This window comes from Zosterops lateralis (assembly GCF_965231275.1).
Source record: "Zosterops lateralis genome assembly, chromosome: 8".
Lineage (NCBI taxonomy): Eukaryota > Metazoa > Chordata > Aves > Passeriformes > Zosteropidae > Zosterops > Zosterops lateralis.
Genome location: NC_139768.1, coordinates 7,438,155 through 7,458,462, shown reverse-complemented (window position 1 = coordinate 7,458,462; position 20,308 = coordinate 7,438,155). Strand labels below are relative to the sequence as shown.

The window sequence follows — 20,308 nt, the reverse complement described above, 5'->3', positions numbered from 1 at the left end:
GATTTGTTCTGGAAAATTAAAAATAGGGATTAATGAGTTAACCTTTTTATAATAACTTGTTGGCTTTGGCATAAAGGAAACTGTTTTATGTTCTTGATAGCTGATGTATTTCAATTTTGATACTTGTCCTTATCTTTCAGTTGATTTATTGCCAGATTCTCCTCTTAAAGAAGTTTAGATAGATTTTTTTTTGGTTGCTGTTGAGTCATATCTTCTAATGCATCAGTGGTTTTTTGTACATAGGCTGCCTGAAGCATGCAATCCATGCTTGTAGCTAGTTTGGTGCTTCTGTTTTAAGAAGCATTTCCAAATATTCCATGCTGTATTTAAAAAAAGCAGATTTGCATTTTATGTCAGGTTATAATTTTGACAGCCTTCTAATTTACTGTGTCCCTCAGAAGAGAATAAATACAAGTTGTTATCCATGGGAAATAATTTAATGATGTAATTACTATTAATATAGCAGCTAACAATAATGATGAGATCAAAAGAACTCCAGAAGGAATCCTTAAATGATGTTGCAATTTTTGTCTTTCTGAGAAGGGAAGTATCTCAAGATACTTATCCCTTGATTTTAGTTTTCCATGGATATGAAATTAAATACAATTATGCTTACAAACTTTCATTATAATAGATTTTGTGCTGTACAGAAAATGATGGAGTAATAAAAGCTAATTATAGATCCAAATTAATTAGCACATGTACAGTTAGTGTTTCACATGAAGCACATGCTGTCTGCTGTGTTGGATGTTAAGAGTTCACAATCAGCATGTCCTGCAGCCAGTGCAAGCAAGATATGGGGATATGGGGCAGTTGGCTTCTCTGGGCTGCTGAAAGCAGCAATGCCCCTGAACAGAAAGCAGGAGTTTCCTGAATGACATTGTTGCTTAGACTGGTCTTTATCTTCTTCAATAAAGCATACAATAAAATATTTCTTTAAAAGGTAAACGGACTATTATATGTGCTCAGATCAAGATATTTTATGACAGATTTATTATAAAATCAGATTTACCAGATTTCTTGTATTGCTAATGCATCAGCTGGGGATTTCTGTCTCATTCAATAGCTTTGACTGTCCTCTATGGCATGTGCAGGCCCAGAGTGTATCACACCAAATTTTGGCCACAAGATTTTTCAGCTTTTTTTCTATAACAGTTATTGCCTGTGATACTAATAGAAGGTACTCTAGTCCTAGAGTATGTTTTGGAAAGCAGTACCTTCTGCAGATATTTCTGATTCTGTTTTTGGGGAGGTTTTTTATTTTTTTGGTTTTTGGTTTTTGTTTGTTTGTTTGTTTTGTTGGTTTTTTGGGGTTTTTTTTGTATGGCAGCCCTTTCCAACTCTTGCCTTTTGAAATTAAGTTGTGAATCTACATTTTACCCTTATAGTACAATCTTCATCAATAGCATGCATTCCAAAATACAGACCACCCCCTCACCCTCCCTCCAAAATTCCAAATTTGTGAATTTGGGGGATAGAAATAAACACATTTTCATAAACATGCTGTTCTTGCCTATAGGTAAAGGATCAGTTGTCAGCAGTATCATAAGACATTAGTGTAAAACTGGACTAATTGAGATCCAGGTCTTTCCCGATTCTCAGAAGAAATTGGAAAAGGAGATTGGTAACTTCAAATACACCTGACTCAAAGAATATTAACTGGATCTGGAATGTACAGTGGCTAGCAAAGCATCTTCTCAATGTTTGGTGTATTTATTTATTTTTTCTTGTTGATTTTGATTTTAGATGTGAATAAAATAGTTCCTGTTGTACAGAAGGTAAGATGAAGTTCATCAGGTCTGATGAACACCACCCTGTGGGGTTTTTTTTAAGCCAACAGCCAAAAAGTTGACACTTTTTTAAATCAAAACCAGCATTCTAGTAAATATAAGCTTTCCTTTGCCTTCCACTCCTGCCAGATTAGGTTTTGGAGTTCAGTGCTGAGGTGGAGCTGATCGTGGGAGTCAAGTGTCAAGTGCTTAGCAGTGATTGAATTCAGGAAAAAAACAAATTTAAGAGCAATTTGCAGTTCTTTTTCAGAAGTACACAGGAGTTGGCAACTAAATTATCTGTTCTGTGAAAATTATTTCAACTTACTGGAGTGTTTGAGTTATGTGCCAAGAAATCCAGGTAGTGTCAAACGCTGCTTTCAACTGCAAATAATTATATGTGACTTCTGTAATACATTTAGTTAAAATAATTTTTTAAAAAATAGATTTGTTACAATTAAATATAAAAACTACCATGAGGGGAGAAATACATCCAGTTAAAAGAAATCAAAAGCTTTAATAAATAATTCTATTTTCCTATTTTTTATATATCTTGGGAATCAGAATGGACTGTCTTTCAGTTTGTGGCAAATAGAAACCATCTTAAATTAATTTAGTAAAGATATTGCTTGTAGTTCTACAGAAAATCTAAAGGCATTATGGACAAAACTTACAAAAAGACATTCTTGTGATTGGAACAGATGAAATACTGTATTTATATGCTTTAAAAATAGTTTTTAAAAAGTGTTTTTCTGTTCAGTTATTGGTGACTAGAATAAAGCCCCATCTATTTATGTGTGTGGCCAACATTAACTGCGGTGGAGGAAGCACATACCATCTCTCCCCTAAGTGACTGGCAGAAGCATCTGCCAGAAGAGCTTGAAGTTCTCTGCACTGGGCTACAGAATTTCCAAGCCGTTTCTTCTGGAGCTGTTTGTGCAGACTTCCTGATGTTAGTGTAGCAAGAAACAATAAGAAAGGAGTTATGCAGCTTGTCTTGATTTTGTATCTAGCTGATACAGGAATAAAAAGCTTAAAGGTAATTTAGAAATGTCAAAGTGTAGTCTTTATCCAAAGTTTCTTGTTCTTTCCTGAACTGTTAAAGACATCTATGTTTTTACACTTAGCAATGAATGTAATGGATTTGCTTCAGTAATGACACGTTCTAATTTTGAGGAAGTACTTCCTTTGGGCAATAATAGGGCAATTTTAATATTTTGTGAGTTATCCATGTGAGTTCTCCAAAGCGTTGTTCACATGCACACTGTGGACCCCCCTATTCCCCTGGCATCTGTCTGGTGTGTTCCAGTCACAGATTTGGTAGACACAGAGTATTTCCAACTAAATGTGGTTGGAAGTCACACATGATGAATCCAGAGGCTTTTCTGGGGTTTGCCTGTCCTGAGGCAGTAATTTTTCAGTTGATTCACATTTTTCTTTCTTAGAAGAGGGAATATTCCTTAAGAATATTGAACCTTGGAGAGAGAACATTTCCATGTGGATCTGTGGATGAAATATATGGTACAATTAGGAGAGGCCAATCCTGAAATACTAATTCCTTAAAGAATCACCTCTCCAATGTTTTGACTTGCTCACTCAGAGGGCTCCTAGTCCAGTAAGAGAAAGCCTTGAAGTTGGAGGGAAGACACCATATTTTAAATCTCTTTTTGAATCTTCTTTTCTCCTAATCTCTTTTGGAGAAGCTTGTTTAGTAACTGTGGAAGAAATAAACTCCATATCGGCTTAGATGGAATGCTCCACCACCATGCTATAAGCCTTACTGGATACGTACAATAAAGTTGAAGCTGAATTTGCGCTCTTTGCTGCTGGGTGTGGTGGTTTTCTGTTTCTTAGAAAAAAAATATTGCAATTCAGTAGTGCTAATCCCATCAGTTCTGAATTTGTTTGATGCTCCTAAACCTTTCCTGTTTTGAACTTCTATTTAAAAATGCAGTTAGAATCTTGCTAATTACTTAATTTCGGCACCAATGCTGTTAGTGCTAAGTGATGTAATTAGCTGCTTTCCTGACTGGATTGTCTGTCTTTGTTGCATGGGGTGACAGGCACTTGCATAGACTAACATTTGCAACCTGGGAAGAAGCTGTTACCTATAAACCTTATCTTGACATTTACATGAAACCCATCAGTTTGTAGTGGACTATTCTGATTTTATTTTTTTGTTGCTGTTGTTAGATTTAGGTTACATAGCCCATTCCTTTAGACTAGATCTCCTGAAGAGATGCCATCATGCCAAAAGTCGACACACCTGAGGCATCTTCAGTGACATCTCTGTTCAAGCATTTTTCATGTTTTTCACTCATGGATATTATCTATCTTCTTCCTTCCCATCCCACATTTCCATTGTTCCTTTGGTGCAACATCTAGGCATGATGCATCACTATATATATAATAAAGAGATTTACAATTAGTGTCTTCCTACAACTGCTAGGTAAACTTCTAAGGTTCAGATACTACTTGTAGTCAGTCACTGTTGGAACAAGGTGTGGAAAATCAAACATTAACTGGGTAAAAATTAAGGTCGTTCAGTAGCAGCTGAAAATTCTTTGAAATGTACTTCGTGTAGGCAGGCTTGCAACTATCCCTCCTTCATTTTTTGACCAGAAAGATTGGGATTTAGAAATGGAAGGGTGAAGTACATTTTACATTATCCAGTACTTGTTGCTGTGGCAACATAGATGCATAATTTTAAAGGCAAGCATTTTTTAGCATTTGGGGTAGATGGCATTTTGTGTCTTTTTCCTGTTTCAGGTTGAGAAACAGGATTTATGTTTCATCACTTTTTTTATAATTCACATTCATTTGCTTGAAATACGATGTATGTTATGTCTGTAAAATATATAATAGTTTTCAAATTAGTAAAAAGGATGATTTCGAATTGCTCTGGGATGCCTTAAAAATGAAAGGTTTGCTATTACAACAAAAATTATAATCTGTGTTACGAGAGCTTTGGCAAATAGTTTAATGCACTGGGAATTCTTGACAACAGATAGATGAGGACTTGCCACTTTAAAAACTCCCTTGCCTTAACTGCTTTCTATCGCCAGTAGTCAAAAGCTGTTAAGCTTTAAGTGCTCTGTCATATTTGTGGGCTTTTATAGCAAAGAGTAGAGCAGGCAGCAGTGATGATGGAAAACGATGGTAGGTAGGCTTAAAATACTATAAAGCATAGAGACAATTGTATGTAATGCCTGGAATTGAAACCTTTTTGAATGAAATGATCAGCCATATGTGCCACCCTTATGGACCCTGTAAGAAGAAGAAAAGAAATGTACCCTATTGCTAACTGTGCATGAAATTGCAGTGTTAGAAGATATTGACCAGATGTTTCAATCTCAACAAATAGCTTGTTATGTGACTGAGTGAAAATCTCTCTGCTGCTTTGATCACATACACCTTAAAGGAAGAAGTAATTTAATAGAGGTTGTCCAAGTTCATCATTGTCAATAAACTTTGACTTGACCTTTGCCATCTGTTTTTGATACTGTTGCTGATAGAAGCTGATAGGCAGCTGTTTACAGTTTGTGCTATGTGAATTCTGTGCTGCCAGACAATGGAAGAAGTCTTTCCACTTGTGGATTTTTTGCTGTCCTTTTCTGGGTGTGGGTGTATTCATTGAGATTGCACGTCATTTAGCAGGGGTGTGTGGCAGACATATGCATGGATTTTGAACAGAAAGTTTTGTTTTACTCTTACAGATATGCAAAATCATACATGAAATATCCTGAAAATGTCACTTTGCAACAGCATCAGCTTCACTTATAGAGTAGTACCTAAATACATACACAATGTTTTACGCTGGAGAATTTTAAGGTATTTTCAAATTGCTTATCAGTTTCTTGTATCTGTTTGAAGTGCTAATTTTTTACAAGTAGAGTAGGCTGAGGTGTTGTTAACAGTACCTTACAGTTGCCCAGTGAGTCTGTCTTACTATACCTGAGTATGATGTATCATTTTAATGGTTTTTATATCCTTCTATTCATATCTGAATACCTCTGTTTCTGACCAGAGAGGAGCAAGACTTTATGTTGTACTTTGTTTGCCGCTTTTCATTATTTCACACCCAGTCTTCAAGGAGGATGTTGGTATCTTTCGATTTCTTTTACTGATAATGATACTTTTAATCCTTACTTCATGCACAACTTTGCAATATTGGTGAAATTTTTAATGAATAGTTGTATACACTGAAACAACTGCAGAAGAGTCCCAAGTAAACCTGGAATTCTTTCTGTTGTAATATCCTTCAAGTAACTGTCATCTGTGCCAGCAATGAAGAACTGGTGTGACCAGTCCTGTTCTGCAGGTCTGTCATCTTTTACCTGATTTTGGGAAGGGAATGCACAAAGACTGAGGACAGGGAGTGACCCATCAGGTCAGACAATGGAGAAGTGGTTGATGTCTCAGGTTCTGCCCTTCAAATGGGAAAAGGACACAAAGCCAGCTGTGTCTCAATTGTGTGCCTTGTAAGGCCTTGCAGGAGACATTCTGCCTTTGCCCTCAGATAACATAAAGTGACCTTCAGATGAGAGGCTGCAGCACTTCAGGTATTTGAGGCAGAACTGTAACATTATAAATACAGCATAAGAGTGTGTAAGAGTAAGTATATTGGAATTAAGTGTTATTTAAAGGGTGCAGTAAAAAAGAGCTTTTGGTCTCATTGAAACTTTGGAATATGGCTACTACATGTTTAATTACAGAAAATGTGCCTGTATTTCCTTGTGCAATAAGAAGCTTACAAACTAGACTAAAAATAAAACAGTGAACAAGCAGATGAAGAACAATGATAAATAGGAAATGGAATACAGAAGAATAGCAGCACTGAAAATAGTTATTTGGATTATAGATTTTTTTTTTCAAGAGCTGGTTTGTTATAATTGTTTTTAAATGTAGAACTGAATGAAGTACTGCTCCTGGATGATTAATATTTTAATAGGCATCTTCATTTGAAAAGCTGTAGCAAAAGGCATTTGTGGCACCATGTTAATAGATGTTCCTGTGCAGGGATTTGTATCGCATGTGTTGAGCAAAATGCTGAAAAGATTTAGATATTGGTCTCGGTGCAAAGCTTTAAATACTCTTTTCCTTTAAAAAAATATTATCACTTTTATCTCATTTGACTGGAAGTTGCTTGAGGGTGTTGTCAGACATTTTAACAATATCACTTCCTCATGCAAGATTTGGCAGCTTCAGCAAGTGGTGGAAGAATTACTGTACAGGACATGGGGCTCCTTTGCACAAGCCTGCTTTTATAAAGATAAGCTTATTTTTTCCTTTTCCCAGTTTTTTTCTTATATGACCATTATGTGATAATAGCTGTCGCAGTGTTTAAAAATCCATCAATGAAAATGAGAGAAAGGAAAAAAACTGCAAAGGTATTGGAACAAACTGTAGTAACAGGGTTTTGCTGCTGTCATCTCATAACAGTGGCTCTGGAGTCAGGTATATTGGGTCTGCTTGGGATGAAGTTAATTTTTCATAGCAGCCCATATGGTTCTGTGTTTTAGGTTTGTCACCAAAACAGTGTTCTTTAACCCAGCAGTGTTTTAGCTGCTGCTGAACAGTGCTTGCACAGCATCAAGGCCTTTTTTTCACTCTGCTGCCCCCAGCAAGTAGACTGTGTAGAGGGAAAGAGGTTTTGAAGGGACACAGTCAGGACAGCTGACCAAGGAGATAATCCAGGCCACACGGAATATGCCCAGCAATAAAACTGGAAGGGAGAAGGTGTTTTTCGAAGTAGCCATGGGCTCAGACAGTGCCTGGGCATCAATCTGCTGATGGAAGGTAGTGAATGAATGGCTTTGCATCATTTCTTCTTGAGCCTTGTGGTTTTTCCTCACTGTTGCACTTCTCATTCTCTCCTTGATCCCTCAAAGAGGGAAGATGGAGAGAGTTGCTGAGTGGAGGCTTAACTGTTGGCTGGGGTTACCCCACTGTAGTAGGGATTTTAAATGACATAGGATGTGTAACGGTAATAGACTATTGCATTCCTTTTGAGCCCTAGCTGTATCATATCATACACAAGAAATAAGTGTGCTCATTGGAACAGTAACACTGTCTTTTTGTAGGATTGTTTTGCATATTATCAGGCTTTTGAGTTTTTAAGATATATGATTTGATTTTTTGACCCCATGTTTTCTCATTTTGTATGACCATCTAAGATGAGTTGTGATTTAATTTCTTTTAACATCTAAAATATTCCTAAAAATATTTCAAAGAGGTTTTAATTGACTGGGATTTAATGGTTTGTATGTAAATTGGTGGTTGGACATAATAGGAATGGAATTGGTGAGGGGCACGACAGATGGGTAAAACCTTTTGAAAAGTATATGAACTCATTCTAAAATTTAGAATATAAAAATAAGGGATACTCCATTCCTGTTTTGATTTACGAAAAAGAACACTTCACAAGTAGTTGCTCATATTGTTTAGTTTAGATTTCAGCAGGCATGTTAAGTCTTAGCTAATTTTAGGTCCTTGGAGTCCTCTCCTCTGTGAACTGCAATTTAAACTAAGATCAGATTTGACAGATCATGCAGAGAAGAGTCCAGCTTCAAATAACATACTTCAGATACACTTCAGATGTCTGTATTCAGTGTTAATGAGTTTTGAAGATCCTTCACTGTGAAGGGGCATAATGCTTCCTGTTGTGTTGTCAGTTCCTAGGCATTTAGGATTCAAGACCACAGCTGAAAACTCCTATGTGCAGAAGGTATGTCAGTCTAAGCAAAGCTTTGGATGCTTTGGCGTTGTTAGTTTAAGATGACTGACAGATGTGGAAATGCACTACTAGCTACCACTTAAAAAATTAATTCAGGAGCTCAGGCAGAGAACAATGTGGTTGTGAGTGTCTTCATCAGCCTCCTTGTTCCAGTTATGAGTGTTGCCCAGTTAATGGTGGCACTTAGAGCAAGGCAGAGAGTTGGAGTAAAATGAAATAATTTCTGATGGATGTTTGTTATAGACAGAAGGCTATAAAGCTGCTGTAAGATTCATCTGTAGGATGTGTCTTTTTTAAGTCTTATGGTAATGTGCACTGAGATCCAGCTGAAGAAAACTCTCCGTTTGCAGGGAAAGTGTCTGCAACTGAAGACAGTGAGGTAAATCAGTAGGGTCCTCCTCTATGGTGAACTTTGCATGAACAGCAAGGAAAAGCTTTGAATGCAGATCAAGTGTTGTATAGGGGATACTGGACTCTGCTCCTGTGGCAGAAGTATGACATTCTCAAGATAAATAGCCCAAGCCTGGGAAATTCAAAGTTAAGAAATTCCCCTTTCTCTAATTGTATAAGATCTCTGATTTTCTTTCACATAATGTGAAAGGGCTTTTTCTTTTTTGGGGGGGAGTGGGGGGGCTGTTGGTTCTCAAAAGACAGCAGTGAGTATCCAATCAAAGTCAAGTCACTTCTAGTGACTAGTCAGAAGTGCTTCTAGGAGTGCTTGTGTAACTCAGAAGAAAGGAGAAAGGTTGTTTCCAAAAGTCATTTTCTAATCAGACAAAAGTGGGAAATAGGTGTACCACATCTTCAAGTCTGAGGATGTGAAAGAATGGGACATAGTTCACTCCAAGCAGTCTCACAAATCACAACTCTTCAGAAGCTTTTCTTGTTACCTAGTTTTCTTGGCATCTCAAGGTCTTGCAAGAAAAGCTGGTGCTGCAATTACCACCCACCCTGGAACACAAGGGTTCTTACACTTCTCTGATAGCTCAAGCTTGCCAGAGAGTTCATCCTCTTCAACTCTGATCATCAAAAACCACATGAACAGTTAGTCCTGCTCCTGTGAACCCAAGTGAGCCTCATGAAAATAAGGAGGGAAGTATTTTGTCACCCTCTAGTGTGCTTTGGGGAAGCCAAGGTACTGGCTTCTTTTGCAAGTGCTGGCCTCAATATTTGATTGTAAGAAATAATGTGTCTGTGGAGATATGGTAACCTAATACTAGATCATACTTATTTTGAAATCAGCTGAATTTTAAGACAGATTTATGCTAAAGGCAAGGCATAAATATAAAAATAATTAAAATTAAAGTTTTCTTTGCATTTATCAGAGTGCATACAACAAAAATGTGAGGAAAATGCAATCTGTTTAACTCAAGAGAATGTCTGAAAGGTGTTCTATTTCCTGAGCTCCTTTCTCTGTCACAGATGTTGATGCTAACTGAAAAGGTCAGGGCCTGTCCTTGTGTGTACCTGATGTCCAAGCTGTGTTGACAGAAGAAAACTTTAGAGCAGAGAAACACATTAGATTTCATAAACCACTCCTTGAGTTTCCTATGTGGTACTCCACTCCTGAGGCTGTCTTGTTCTTTCATGATAAGTTCCTACTTTTGACACTTCTGTCTTTGGTCCATTAGCAGCCTCAGATTCCCTTGGGTGCTGGTGAGGATGCATGGTGTGGCCAGGTGCCAACCTCTCCTGACCAGACTGTCAATACAGTTTGTTAGTAGCTGCCTCTCTGCCTAGCCAAACCCTGGATAATTAACTCATTATGCTGATTCCTGCTGAGCTGGGTCATTTTCTGTTTCTGTCTAGAGTCTTTTTCATTCAATTAAATCTTGTATTTCACATAAATCTATAAAAGTAATTTTCAGTTTCTATAACCACATACCTGGCATTAATGTGTGCAGTTTGTTATTGGCCTGCACATGATATTGTCTGTAATGCTGCATGGCTGCATCACAATGATAAACATCTTGTGATGACTGACTCCCATTCCCATTTAGAGTGTTTCCACCAAAGAGTCACTAATAATAACAGTGTGTGAAGTAGCCTAGAGAAGCCTGTTTTTTCATGTCAAGTTATTCAAAATTAAAATCCAGTTCTAGGTCAAATTAAAAAAGAAATCTTCAAGTGTCTGCCTTAAAGAGCCTTTCTTGTTTATTCACATGTATGCAAAAGATGCCTGCTGTGGCTCATTCCAGGAGGTGCAGCTTCAGAGGTGTGCCACAGAGATACTTCTATCATTCAGTTTCATCAAGTTTGTAACGTGATGTTTACTTTTACTCTTACTAATATGTAGTCTTTTAGCTGAGGAGAGGAGAATCAGCTTGGAGGAGTTCTGCAAGTGACACCACCTCACCACCATTATTGTGGGAATAAGAGCAGATCGTTCAAGGGAGTGTTGGTAACTGGAGATCTCTGATGAGAGGATCTTTGCAGAAACACTGCTGAACTGCTTTCCCATCTTCCTCAGTGTTGCTTAACTCATACTCAAATGAAAATAATACCTATACAGTGGGAATATCCTCTCACTATATAATACCTATATTTTAAATAATCATGAATATGAGTAGAACTGCTGATGGAAGTTGTCTGCACCACATACAGAGATTCATCTCAGCAAAGTCTGGATCATGACTTTTGATTCTCATGTATAACTTGACTTAAATTTAAAATCTGTATTGTGACAGGTTATATATGGCATATATCACATCTGAGTTCAAAGACCTGGTGGCAATACCCAAAAATTGTGATACTTGAATGGGAATTCTTTTTTCAGAGATCTATGTGAAATATTAATTACTTGTGCTGTAATGGTTGTCAGACAATTTGATAAAATGTTGTAAGCCTAAGGTGTAGTTTGAAGTCTTTTGAAGATTTTTTCGGGTTTGATTCTGTGATAAATGTTGTTCATAGTGATCTTCATTAATTCTTGTTCTTTGTGACAGTAAAGCATGCTTGCACAGGGCACAAGGCTTCAGGTACTTCTGTTCTTACCCGTGTGGAAATCGATTCCATATTTGCTTACAGTTGGTCACAGCAATTTTCATCTTTTTAAAATAATCTGTTCCACTTAATCATACCTCATATATAAAGGATTATTGTTCCTGAGACATCCTAAATGAACACTGTGCAAATGCATATTATGTATGTGCAAAGGTGTGTCAAATACAAGGCTATAATAGATATCTTTGTATGAAATGTATTCATTCTCTTATTAGGGGTTTCCTTAATTTATATTAGGGTGGTGTGGAATGGATAAGCAGAGTGTATGCATTTCATGAATGAGAGATTTAACACTGCCACCATCTGATGACAAAATCTTTTCTCTCCTTAAACTTTATTCAAAATTGCTGCAAGAAAGAGACCTTGCAACTTTTGTCTGCCATTGTCTTATCATTAAAGACTTTACATGACTAAAGGTTTCTTTAAAGGGGGTTTCTTCTCTCTTGCTCTTCCCCCTGGAGCTGGTAGTAATAAAGACGTGACTAAGTATGTATTTGCAACTTGGTTACTTGACCTTTCTACAACCCACAGCTACCACTAATGCTGCTTTGTAATGGAGACATTATCATTTATTTAAATCTTGATTAGGAAACAATTATAAGTAGGGTTTTAGTATAGCAGAAAATTGCTGTAGCCTTTAATTCATACTACAGATTGAGTGGATAAGCTTTCTGACTGTAATTAGAGTGAATTATAATGACTTCAGTTGGCTGACTCACCACCAGCAGAGTAGGGCCTATGATTGTTTCTTCACATTTATTTTTTTTGATTCACTCTTAATTTCACATTGCTGATAAATGCTATTTTTTAACTTAGCACAAAATGGAGTTACATTTACAGATGAATGATACATGCTTTATTGATAAAAGGGGAGCTTTATGGAATAACCTGGCAGCTTAGCAACATTGTACATCTACTCTCTTTCTTTACAACTGAAGTGACAGAACTGCTCTTAGTAAAGTTGGAGATAAGATGCTTTCGTATGTGGTTTAACAATGTAAAGAGGGAACATTTCCTTTTTGCATGCAATTAAATGGTAGACACAAATGGTTATTTTCAGTATCACTTAGTTTTTATATATATTATGAATGTTGCATAATGTTGCTTGCATTTCTCAGATGTCTTGTTTTTCTTATGTGCTATCTCTTTTTATTTGTCTATTATGTTTGCTTGTGGGATTTTGTGGGCTATTTTTTTCCTTTTTTTCTTTTATATTTTCTACAATTTTTCTTTGAAGATACTGTATGTTGCTTGAATAAATCTAAGTGTAAAGGCAACTCCTTTGAGCAAGGGAACTTCTTTTTGTATACCTTATAAAAACATACTAATCTATTTTATTTATGAGCCACATGTATTTAGGTTTTATATTAGGTGTTACAGGCTCAGTGGGATTGTTAAGGGTAAATTTTGTTTTCTTTGCTGCCCTTCCCTCCTTTGTTGAACAAGATTTTTATATTTTTTTACTTCAGGCATACAAGTGTTCTATAAGTCAAAATGAAGGCACAGAGTTAAATATGCTGAGTGGAGAGAAAAAATGCCATAAATAATATACCAGATATGTTAACTTTGTTTTGTGTTTTTTTGTTTTCTCCTGCTAATCTGCAGTGGATGATTCAGAAACCTCACAAAGCTGCAACTTTCTTCGGGTGCATTGGCAAAGATAAATTTGGAGAGATCTTGAAGAAGAAGGCTGAGGAAGCTCATGTGGATGCCCATTACTATGAGCAGAGTGAAGAGCCAACAGGAACCTGTGCTGCCTGCATCACTAGTGATAACAGGTCAGAGGCCTTTGATATTTCCTGGAAATACAAATGCCGTTTACATGGTCAGTGTAGCCTAATTTGCTTGGAGTATTCAGCCTTGAAAAATTGTGATTTGAATGATAAAGTGTTAGCACTGGTTTCAGACAACACAGGACTGCCTAGGTCATAGTTTGGGGCTGGGCAGTATTAATATGCTTTTAGAAAATAGCAATCGTATTATGGCCCAAAAGTGTGAGATAATAATATACTACTTCTTTCTGAACTTGATAACTTCCACTTGCTCTGGAGAGAGAAAATATGTGGGAGACAACAGTTGGTTAACAAATATGTTTATGCAGCCTATGTGCAAGCTGACTGGTACATGGGGCTTATACTTGATTCGCAAGTAAAGAATATACCTTAGGTGATTCTGAGTTTAGCAAGAACAGTGACAGCATATAGCCAGAAAGGGTTAATTTCATTTTATACTAGAAAAAAGCTTTTGTTTTCTTTTTTTGCTATTGCAGTTGTTGAGAATTTCTTCTCTGTAATTCTGTATGTCTACATTTTAAGAATTTCTTCTGTATTTGTCTTTCATGTTTTCATTTGCTACTTTTTTCTATTTGTTTTTGTTGACCATGGCCCTTTGCTTTCTTCTTTCACCCTTTACCGAGAACTCTTGAACTTGAGTTCTACTTCTTTGCTGATTATCTTCTGACAATTTTTAAAGGTTTCAAAGCCAGAGAATCAGGTTAGACTTATTTTGAGAAGTTACCAGCACAAATCAGGCCTCCCTGATTTCTGACAGTATTTAATTTTTGTGATACTGAATCAATAATGAAAATGGTATCAGTTACCCTGAAGAATATGTTCTTTTTGGCTCAGAATAAGATAAAAATATCTGTCATTATCCTTTTTTGTTTCCCTCTGTGACTTTCAATGCCATTGGTCCCAAGGACCTACTCTTTTCCTTTCAAAGCAGTATGAGGAGTTAGTAGAATTTATTAAGGTGAGATAGCAGTACAGTAATTAAAGTCCATGCCATACTTCCAGAGATGTTGGTGAATGTTTTAGGTAGAATCAGAGAAGGTGGTAGACAGCAACATGAATTGAAATGAGAGTCAAAGGAAGAAGTGTTTTCCATATAACATGTAGAACTCCAGAAGAATTTTAATTAGAGCAGATATCTGACACAAACCCCTGCAGAAGTAGGACCAACTTCAAAGGTAGATTAGGTTTTCCACGGCCATGTCCGTCTGGATTTGGAATATCACAAAGGATAGAGATTGTACCAGCTCTCTGTACAAACTGTTCAAACTTTTGATAGCTCTTCATGAGAGAAATTATTGTGATGGTACCCAGTTGCAGTATTCCCTCTTCAAGCTTGTGTCTGTTCTTTTTTGTCTTCAAGAACAGTCTGGCTCCATCTTCTCTGTAAACTTTCATTAGATATTTGAAGAAAGCAGGAAGCTCTCCCCTTAGCTACCTGTTCTTAAGGTTCACCCAAGTGTTTCAGCATTTGTTAAGTGTTTCAGCCTCCTAATAATCATTCTGGCCCACTGCTGGACTCACTGCTCTGTGTCAGTGTGTTGTGATGGAAAAATCAAAGCTGGACACAGAACTCCAGATATGGTCTGGAGACAGAGCCTATAACCTCTTTTTTTCTCCTAACTGTATATTTGCATGTATACACCTGATTGTGATTAACCTGCTCTGGGTAGTGCTCTGCTGACTCCTGTTCCAAGCCTGGTTCACCAGCATCTCCAGGTCCTTCTCTGGAAACCTGTGTGATATCCTCTAAACATTCAGCTTGTATTGTTGTGTATAATTGCATGACTTTGCATTTACCTTCAAGTTTTCTGCCAGCCCAATTCTTCAGGCTGTTGAAGATCCACTGAATGATAGACAGCCCTGTCCTCCAGCTTATCAACCTGTCCCTCCCAATTTAATGTTGTACATAATGTCTTACTCTCATGAATGAATGTACATACTCCGTGGAGGAAGGAAGTTCATTCATCTTCATCTGGAGTTTTGACACTAATTATGTCTACAGACTTCCCCCTTCGTCTCCAAGATCCATATTCAGTTTATCAAAGAGAAGAAGAGCAATAAAGATGTTTTTGCTCTGTGATTCTTTCTCTCTCCTCAATCACATAGTGTCTGTGTATCTGTCCTGTAGCAATGACCATTTTCTAGATAACATGATGGGAAACTGAAGTCAAGACTGTCAATAGGCACACATTATGATTTCAAGAAAAACATTTGCATCTCAATGGAATTTAAAAGTTTAGGTAAATTTGTTCATAAGAATGTCTGCAAATACTTCTTTGACTTCATAAGCAGTATTTTTGGTTTGCTAACATCAACCACTCTTTTTTCATAATATCAAATATTTGCTCAAGTACTAGATAGTGGCTTCATCTCAATCAATGCTTGAGAGCAGCAGAGAGTTCATGCTCCTTGGGAGAAGAAAAAATCAGTGATGGTTGCTGCTAAAGGGTTTAGTGTGCAATTGTCCATCCTGTGAGAGCAAGTTTATTCTCAATGTTTAATTACCTTCTCCTTGTTTTGTGGTTTTTAGCATTTTCTGTATTGGTAAGAATCACTTCAACTTTGCCCCAGTTGAAAACGCTATATTTATTGATTAATCTCTTGTCCCAGCTCAGATATGTGCTAACTTCCTTCTTCAGCTCTCTTGTCTCTTTTGGAGCAGCTGCAAGTAGCACTCCTGGTTTTCCTAGGAAGTGGCTGTGTATATTTATGTTCCAGATACTCTGATATGAATGTTTTTTGCTTCTGCTAACTCTGTCTAGCTTTTTGCAGCAAAGGGTTCTGAGCTGATGCGTGATTACCACCCTGAATTCTCTAGTTTTGCAGCACTAATACACTTTGTTTTCTCAGAGCTTCTCAAGAAAATCCTAACACATGATTAAACTCTAAAGTAATACCTACGCTCTGTCATAGTCTATGACTTTGATTTGTGTGTTCTGCTTAGAAATAACCACATGCACAGTGTCTCCATTAAGCTGTTTCAATTGAAGCACTCTGGCTGTCTCCAATTTTCAATTTCATTGAAAAAATATCTACCTCGTCTGTGCCCCACATGTTGAGCTTAGTGCTGTCAGACTTAGAGTTTTAATATGGAAAAGTTCAGTGCTTTGTCGTCAGTGTAGCAATCTTTTATTACCCATATGTGCAGAGCATCCCTACAGTTGGATGTAGCCACACAGAGCTGGGTTTACAGTTTCAGGGGCATGTGGTAAGTGAAAGGAAACATATAGAAAGTCTTTGCTCAGTTTTCTGGAACATAATTGCTTTTCACTTAGCAACATACGTAGACAGACAGGATTTTTTTTTTTTTTTTCAAGCCATGTCCTTGATGGGTATTTAGGGTTTGCCAAAACTGAAAGATTTAATTTACTTTTAAAGTTTCATATACAGAAAATTACCACATGCACATGTGCACGTGTCTTTCTGGATTCACTTGTTTCTCCAGTGGATTTCTTGTTTAACTGATAATACTCATGAAGAATGAAACTTGTTGCCCTGTTACATGTAATTCTACAGAGGCTTGGTGTATTTGTTCATAAATTTTTCTCTTTTTTTTTTCTTTTTTCTGTATTCCAAATGTACATTAGTTTTTATTGTGTTTAGATTTTAGAATTAAAGAGATAAGCCTCAAGTTTGCTCATGGGATGAAATGACACAGAACTGTAATTTTGATATATTCAGATAAAGTTAGTCTAACTTCATTTTCATTTTATATTCATGATCTGTGTAACTGACAAGGATTGTCAGTGATGAGTACTTCAGGAAGTTTACTAGGAGAGTTGATTGTCCATGAAAGTTTTCTTTTGGTCTTCTGTTTGTTTTTTATTGAGTAAAGAATGTGTCGCTTACTTACGCCCAACACCTGAACATGGTAATGAGCCTGGAGGCAGAAGCATACCTTGGTGAAAGCAGATGAGCAGTTTGCTCCCACCACTGTCTCTGGGTTATAGTAGCACTTGTGTGGAAGAGGATGATGCATACAACATCAATTGCATGCACCTTGGGAAGGCCAAAGTTTTTGATAGCCAAATGTTGTATCTGCAATTACACATTAATTATCTGGCTAATGCACTTAAATATCACAAAATAGTGATGTGTTAATGTTAAAGAGCATCCATTGACTATTAAATTTTGAAAATTGTATTTAAAGCTCTATATGCTACCATGGGAATTATCTGTTTCCCAATGCCTCTTCTCTAAATATTGCATGTTATTAAACATTCTCGTAATACAATTGCATAGAAGAATTTGGTCGTGGCAGCCAGAGTGGAGAGGTAGAGGTCTTTTTATGGCCTCTAAGGAGTACATCTGTAAGTTTTGTGTGTTTCATAAGGCTGAATGGAGTGGGTGAAGAGGATTTAAAATAGAATGAATTTTGCACATAACAGACGCAATGTGATACAAGTATTTTTGTTCTTGGTAATGGAAGTTGTGTCCCACAGCTTGTGTTATAACTTGTTAGGAAAGAAGGAAGTACAAATGAGTTTTTGGTAGTGTTCCAGTAATCCACAGCTAAGCCAAAGTTTTTTTTAACAGTTCATCATCTAAAAGTAGCAACTTGACCCTTTTTTATTCACGAAAGGAAAATATGAACCTAATGGGGGAAAAATCCCAAAACAAGCCCCTTTTAAAATAATATAACTATTCATTGGAAAATTATAATGGCAAGACTTCCATAGCCATCAACCTTTTGCTTCTAGTGAGGGAAAATAGTTTTCAGAAGATAAACTGGAGTAATTTCTTTTCTTTAGGTGTTAGGTAGTAGAGGAGTTTTAATGAAAATCTGCAGATGCTAAACCATGTGGAGGGAGTTGATCACAGAATGAAACAGAAGTTGATTCAAAGCAAATGAAAGCACTTAATATAATAGTGATAGGTTACCTACACTATGTAGCTGGATTTAAAATACATTGTTTAATATCAGATTTAAATTATATTTAAGCTATTATTGAAATATATTATTTATTTTTTTATGGAATGATCAAATAAAGTATATGTGGCTTGTGGTGCTCTTTGTTAATTGCTTTTTTGTTCTTTAGGATCTTTGCGAAGTTATGTTCATTGTGAGAAATTTGCAGTACTGTTGTTTACAGAGGGTCTAATACTTGTTCTTTAATCACTTTCAGGTCTCTTGTAGCTAACCTCGCAGCTGCTAATTGCTATAAGAAGGAAAAGCATCTTGATTTGGAGAAGAACTGGAAGTTGGTGGAAAAGGCCAAAGTTTATTATATAGCAGTAAGTTCAGCCTCTTTCAAATTGCTAAAGTTTGTGTTACAGTATCCTGAATTTTAAGCAATAAGAATGTCTCTTAAATGTGGTTTCAAATGATTTTTTAGGAAGACAGGGAAAGAAAATGACAGCTTCAATTTCAGCATAGCTTGATCTCTTCAAAATTAGATGTACAAATGCAGAAGTATGTTGTAGTTGTATGTTCACTTAAATTGATGGGGAAAATCATAAGAACTAAACATATTTTCAGAGCTTTTGTAGTAATGCATCAAATTTACATTTCACATTTTCTAGTAAATTGTTGTGAAGGATGCACAAATTATGTAGAAAAACGCTATTAGCATAATTATTCACTGCAAACAGTGAGCTTATTTGTGTGAACAATCTTAATTGCTATTTATTCCATAGTAATTACTGTGGCACCTTATAACTCAATATTTCAGAAACAATGATTTTGACAAATCTCTTAAATGTGAGTGGTGGGGAAAACTGATTTTAATTATTAAATCTTGCTTCTGGAATAAAGGGGGGGTTTGAGGTTGGAGATTACTAGATTCACAATTAGTATTCTTATTTTACCATCCAGAATTAATCAAGCCAGATTATGGGATTTGTGTAGATCATGTCTTGCCTAAATAGCAGTGGTCATTTTTTTTTCATCTTGTTCTCAAGTTGATATGACTGATTAAAATTAACAAACATAGAACATCTATGACAGATTGGAACCTCATAACATGCATGTAATATATGGATTCTGTATGACAGCTGTTTCTACTCTGCTACCTGAGCTGTGTGGGAACAGCTGGCAAGAAGTGTAAAAAATTGATTATCCAGGAGGAACAAGTTCATTGAAAATACACTTACTTCTTTTAGGTAGTGTTAATGTCTCCTACAGCCAGTTAGTGTGCACTGCTGTAGGCTTTACATGGTTGTTATTGATTCTTGTGTATGGCCAAGACTGGCCCTTTATAACTGTCAAAAAAATACTTACAACCTTCTCAGTGTACAAAGAAAGTTCATCCCACTGTTCTGACCATGTGTTTGTGCTGTGGTTAAAATACATGTAGGTGAATTGTCCACTAATTTTTTATTGCTGTTTCTTTCATGTTTTCTGAACTCTTTCTTTTCCAAACGCCATGCTTGGGAATTACTGCTGTTGGCTGAAAAGATTTGAGAGGCTAAGAGTATAGTTTAAATAAAGAAGAATGACAAAAATTCCCAAAAGTTTTACTGCACTAAGTTTGGGTTTTTGGTTTTTTTTAAATTTACCATGCCTGTATATAATTCCCAATGAGGCTTCCAATGTACAATTTGGAAAAATTAAACTTAGTAGACATGCTTTAGGAAAACTGAAATATTACGTGAGGTGCTAAACAGGTTTGTATTTTTTTAAGATCAAGCCTTCCTCTTATTTTAGTTCTGAAGTTGCTCTTCTGTGTTCAGTCAGTTTGATCACTTAAATTTTGTGATTCTCTAGGTGATCACTTAAATTAGGTGATTCACTACACTAATTTTTGTATATATTAAAAGCTATTTTTCTCACATGCCTGTTTTGCAACATCCAAACTTTGACTAGGAGGCAGAGAAATTGTTGTACTAAACTGAAGATAAACCCCAAGATGTACATGAGATAATGAATAAATAAATAACAATTAGGGACGTATATAATTGCAGGAGATGTTTTAAGTGAAGAATCTTGTTCATATGTATAGGAAAAGGATATATCCACTCAAGGATGGACTCAACTCAGAGTTCTAGGACAGTATTATCACTTCAGA

At 36.4% G+C, this 20,308-nt stretch overlaps 1 protein-coding gene across 2 annotated transcripts in view; it reads left to right on the top strand.

The window, feature by feature from the left end:
* Positions 1-20,308, top strand: part of ADK (adenosine kinase) — a 270,375-nt gene that overhangs the window by 108,486 nt on the left and 141,581 nt on the right. For both annotated transcript variants that reach the window (XM_083866949.1, XM_083866950.1), the window contains exons 5-6: positions 13,114-13,286; positions 18,428-18,536. In XM_083866949.1, coding sequence (XP_083723075.1) covers positions 13,114-13,286; positions 18,428-18,536 — 282 coding nt within the window. The remainder of the gene's footprint in view (positions 1-13,113; positions 13,287-18,427; positions 18,537-20,308) is intronic.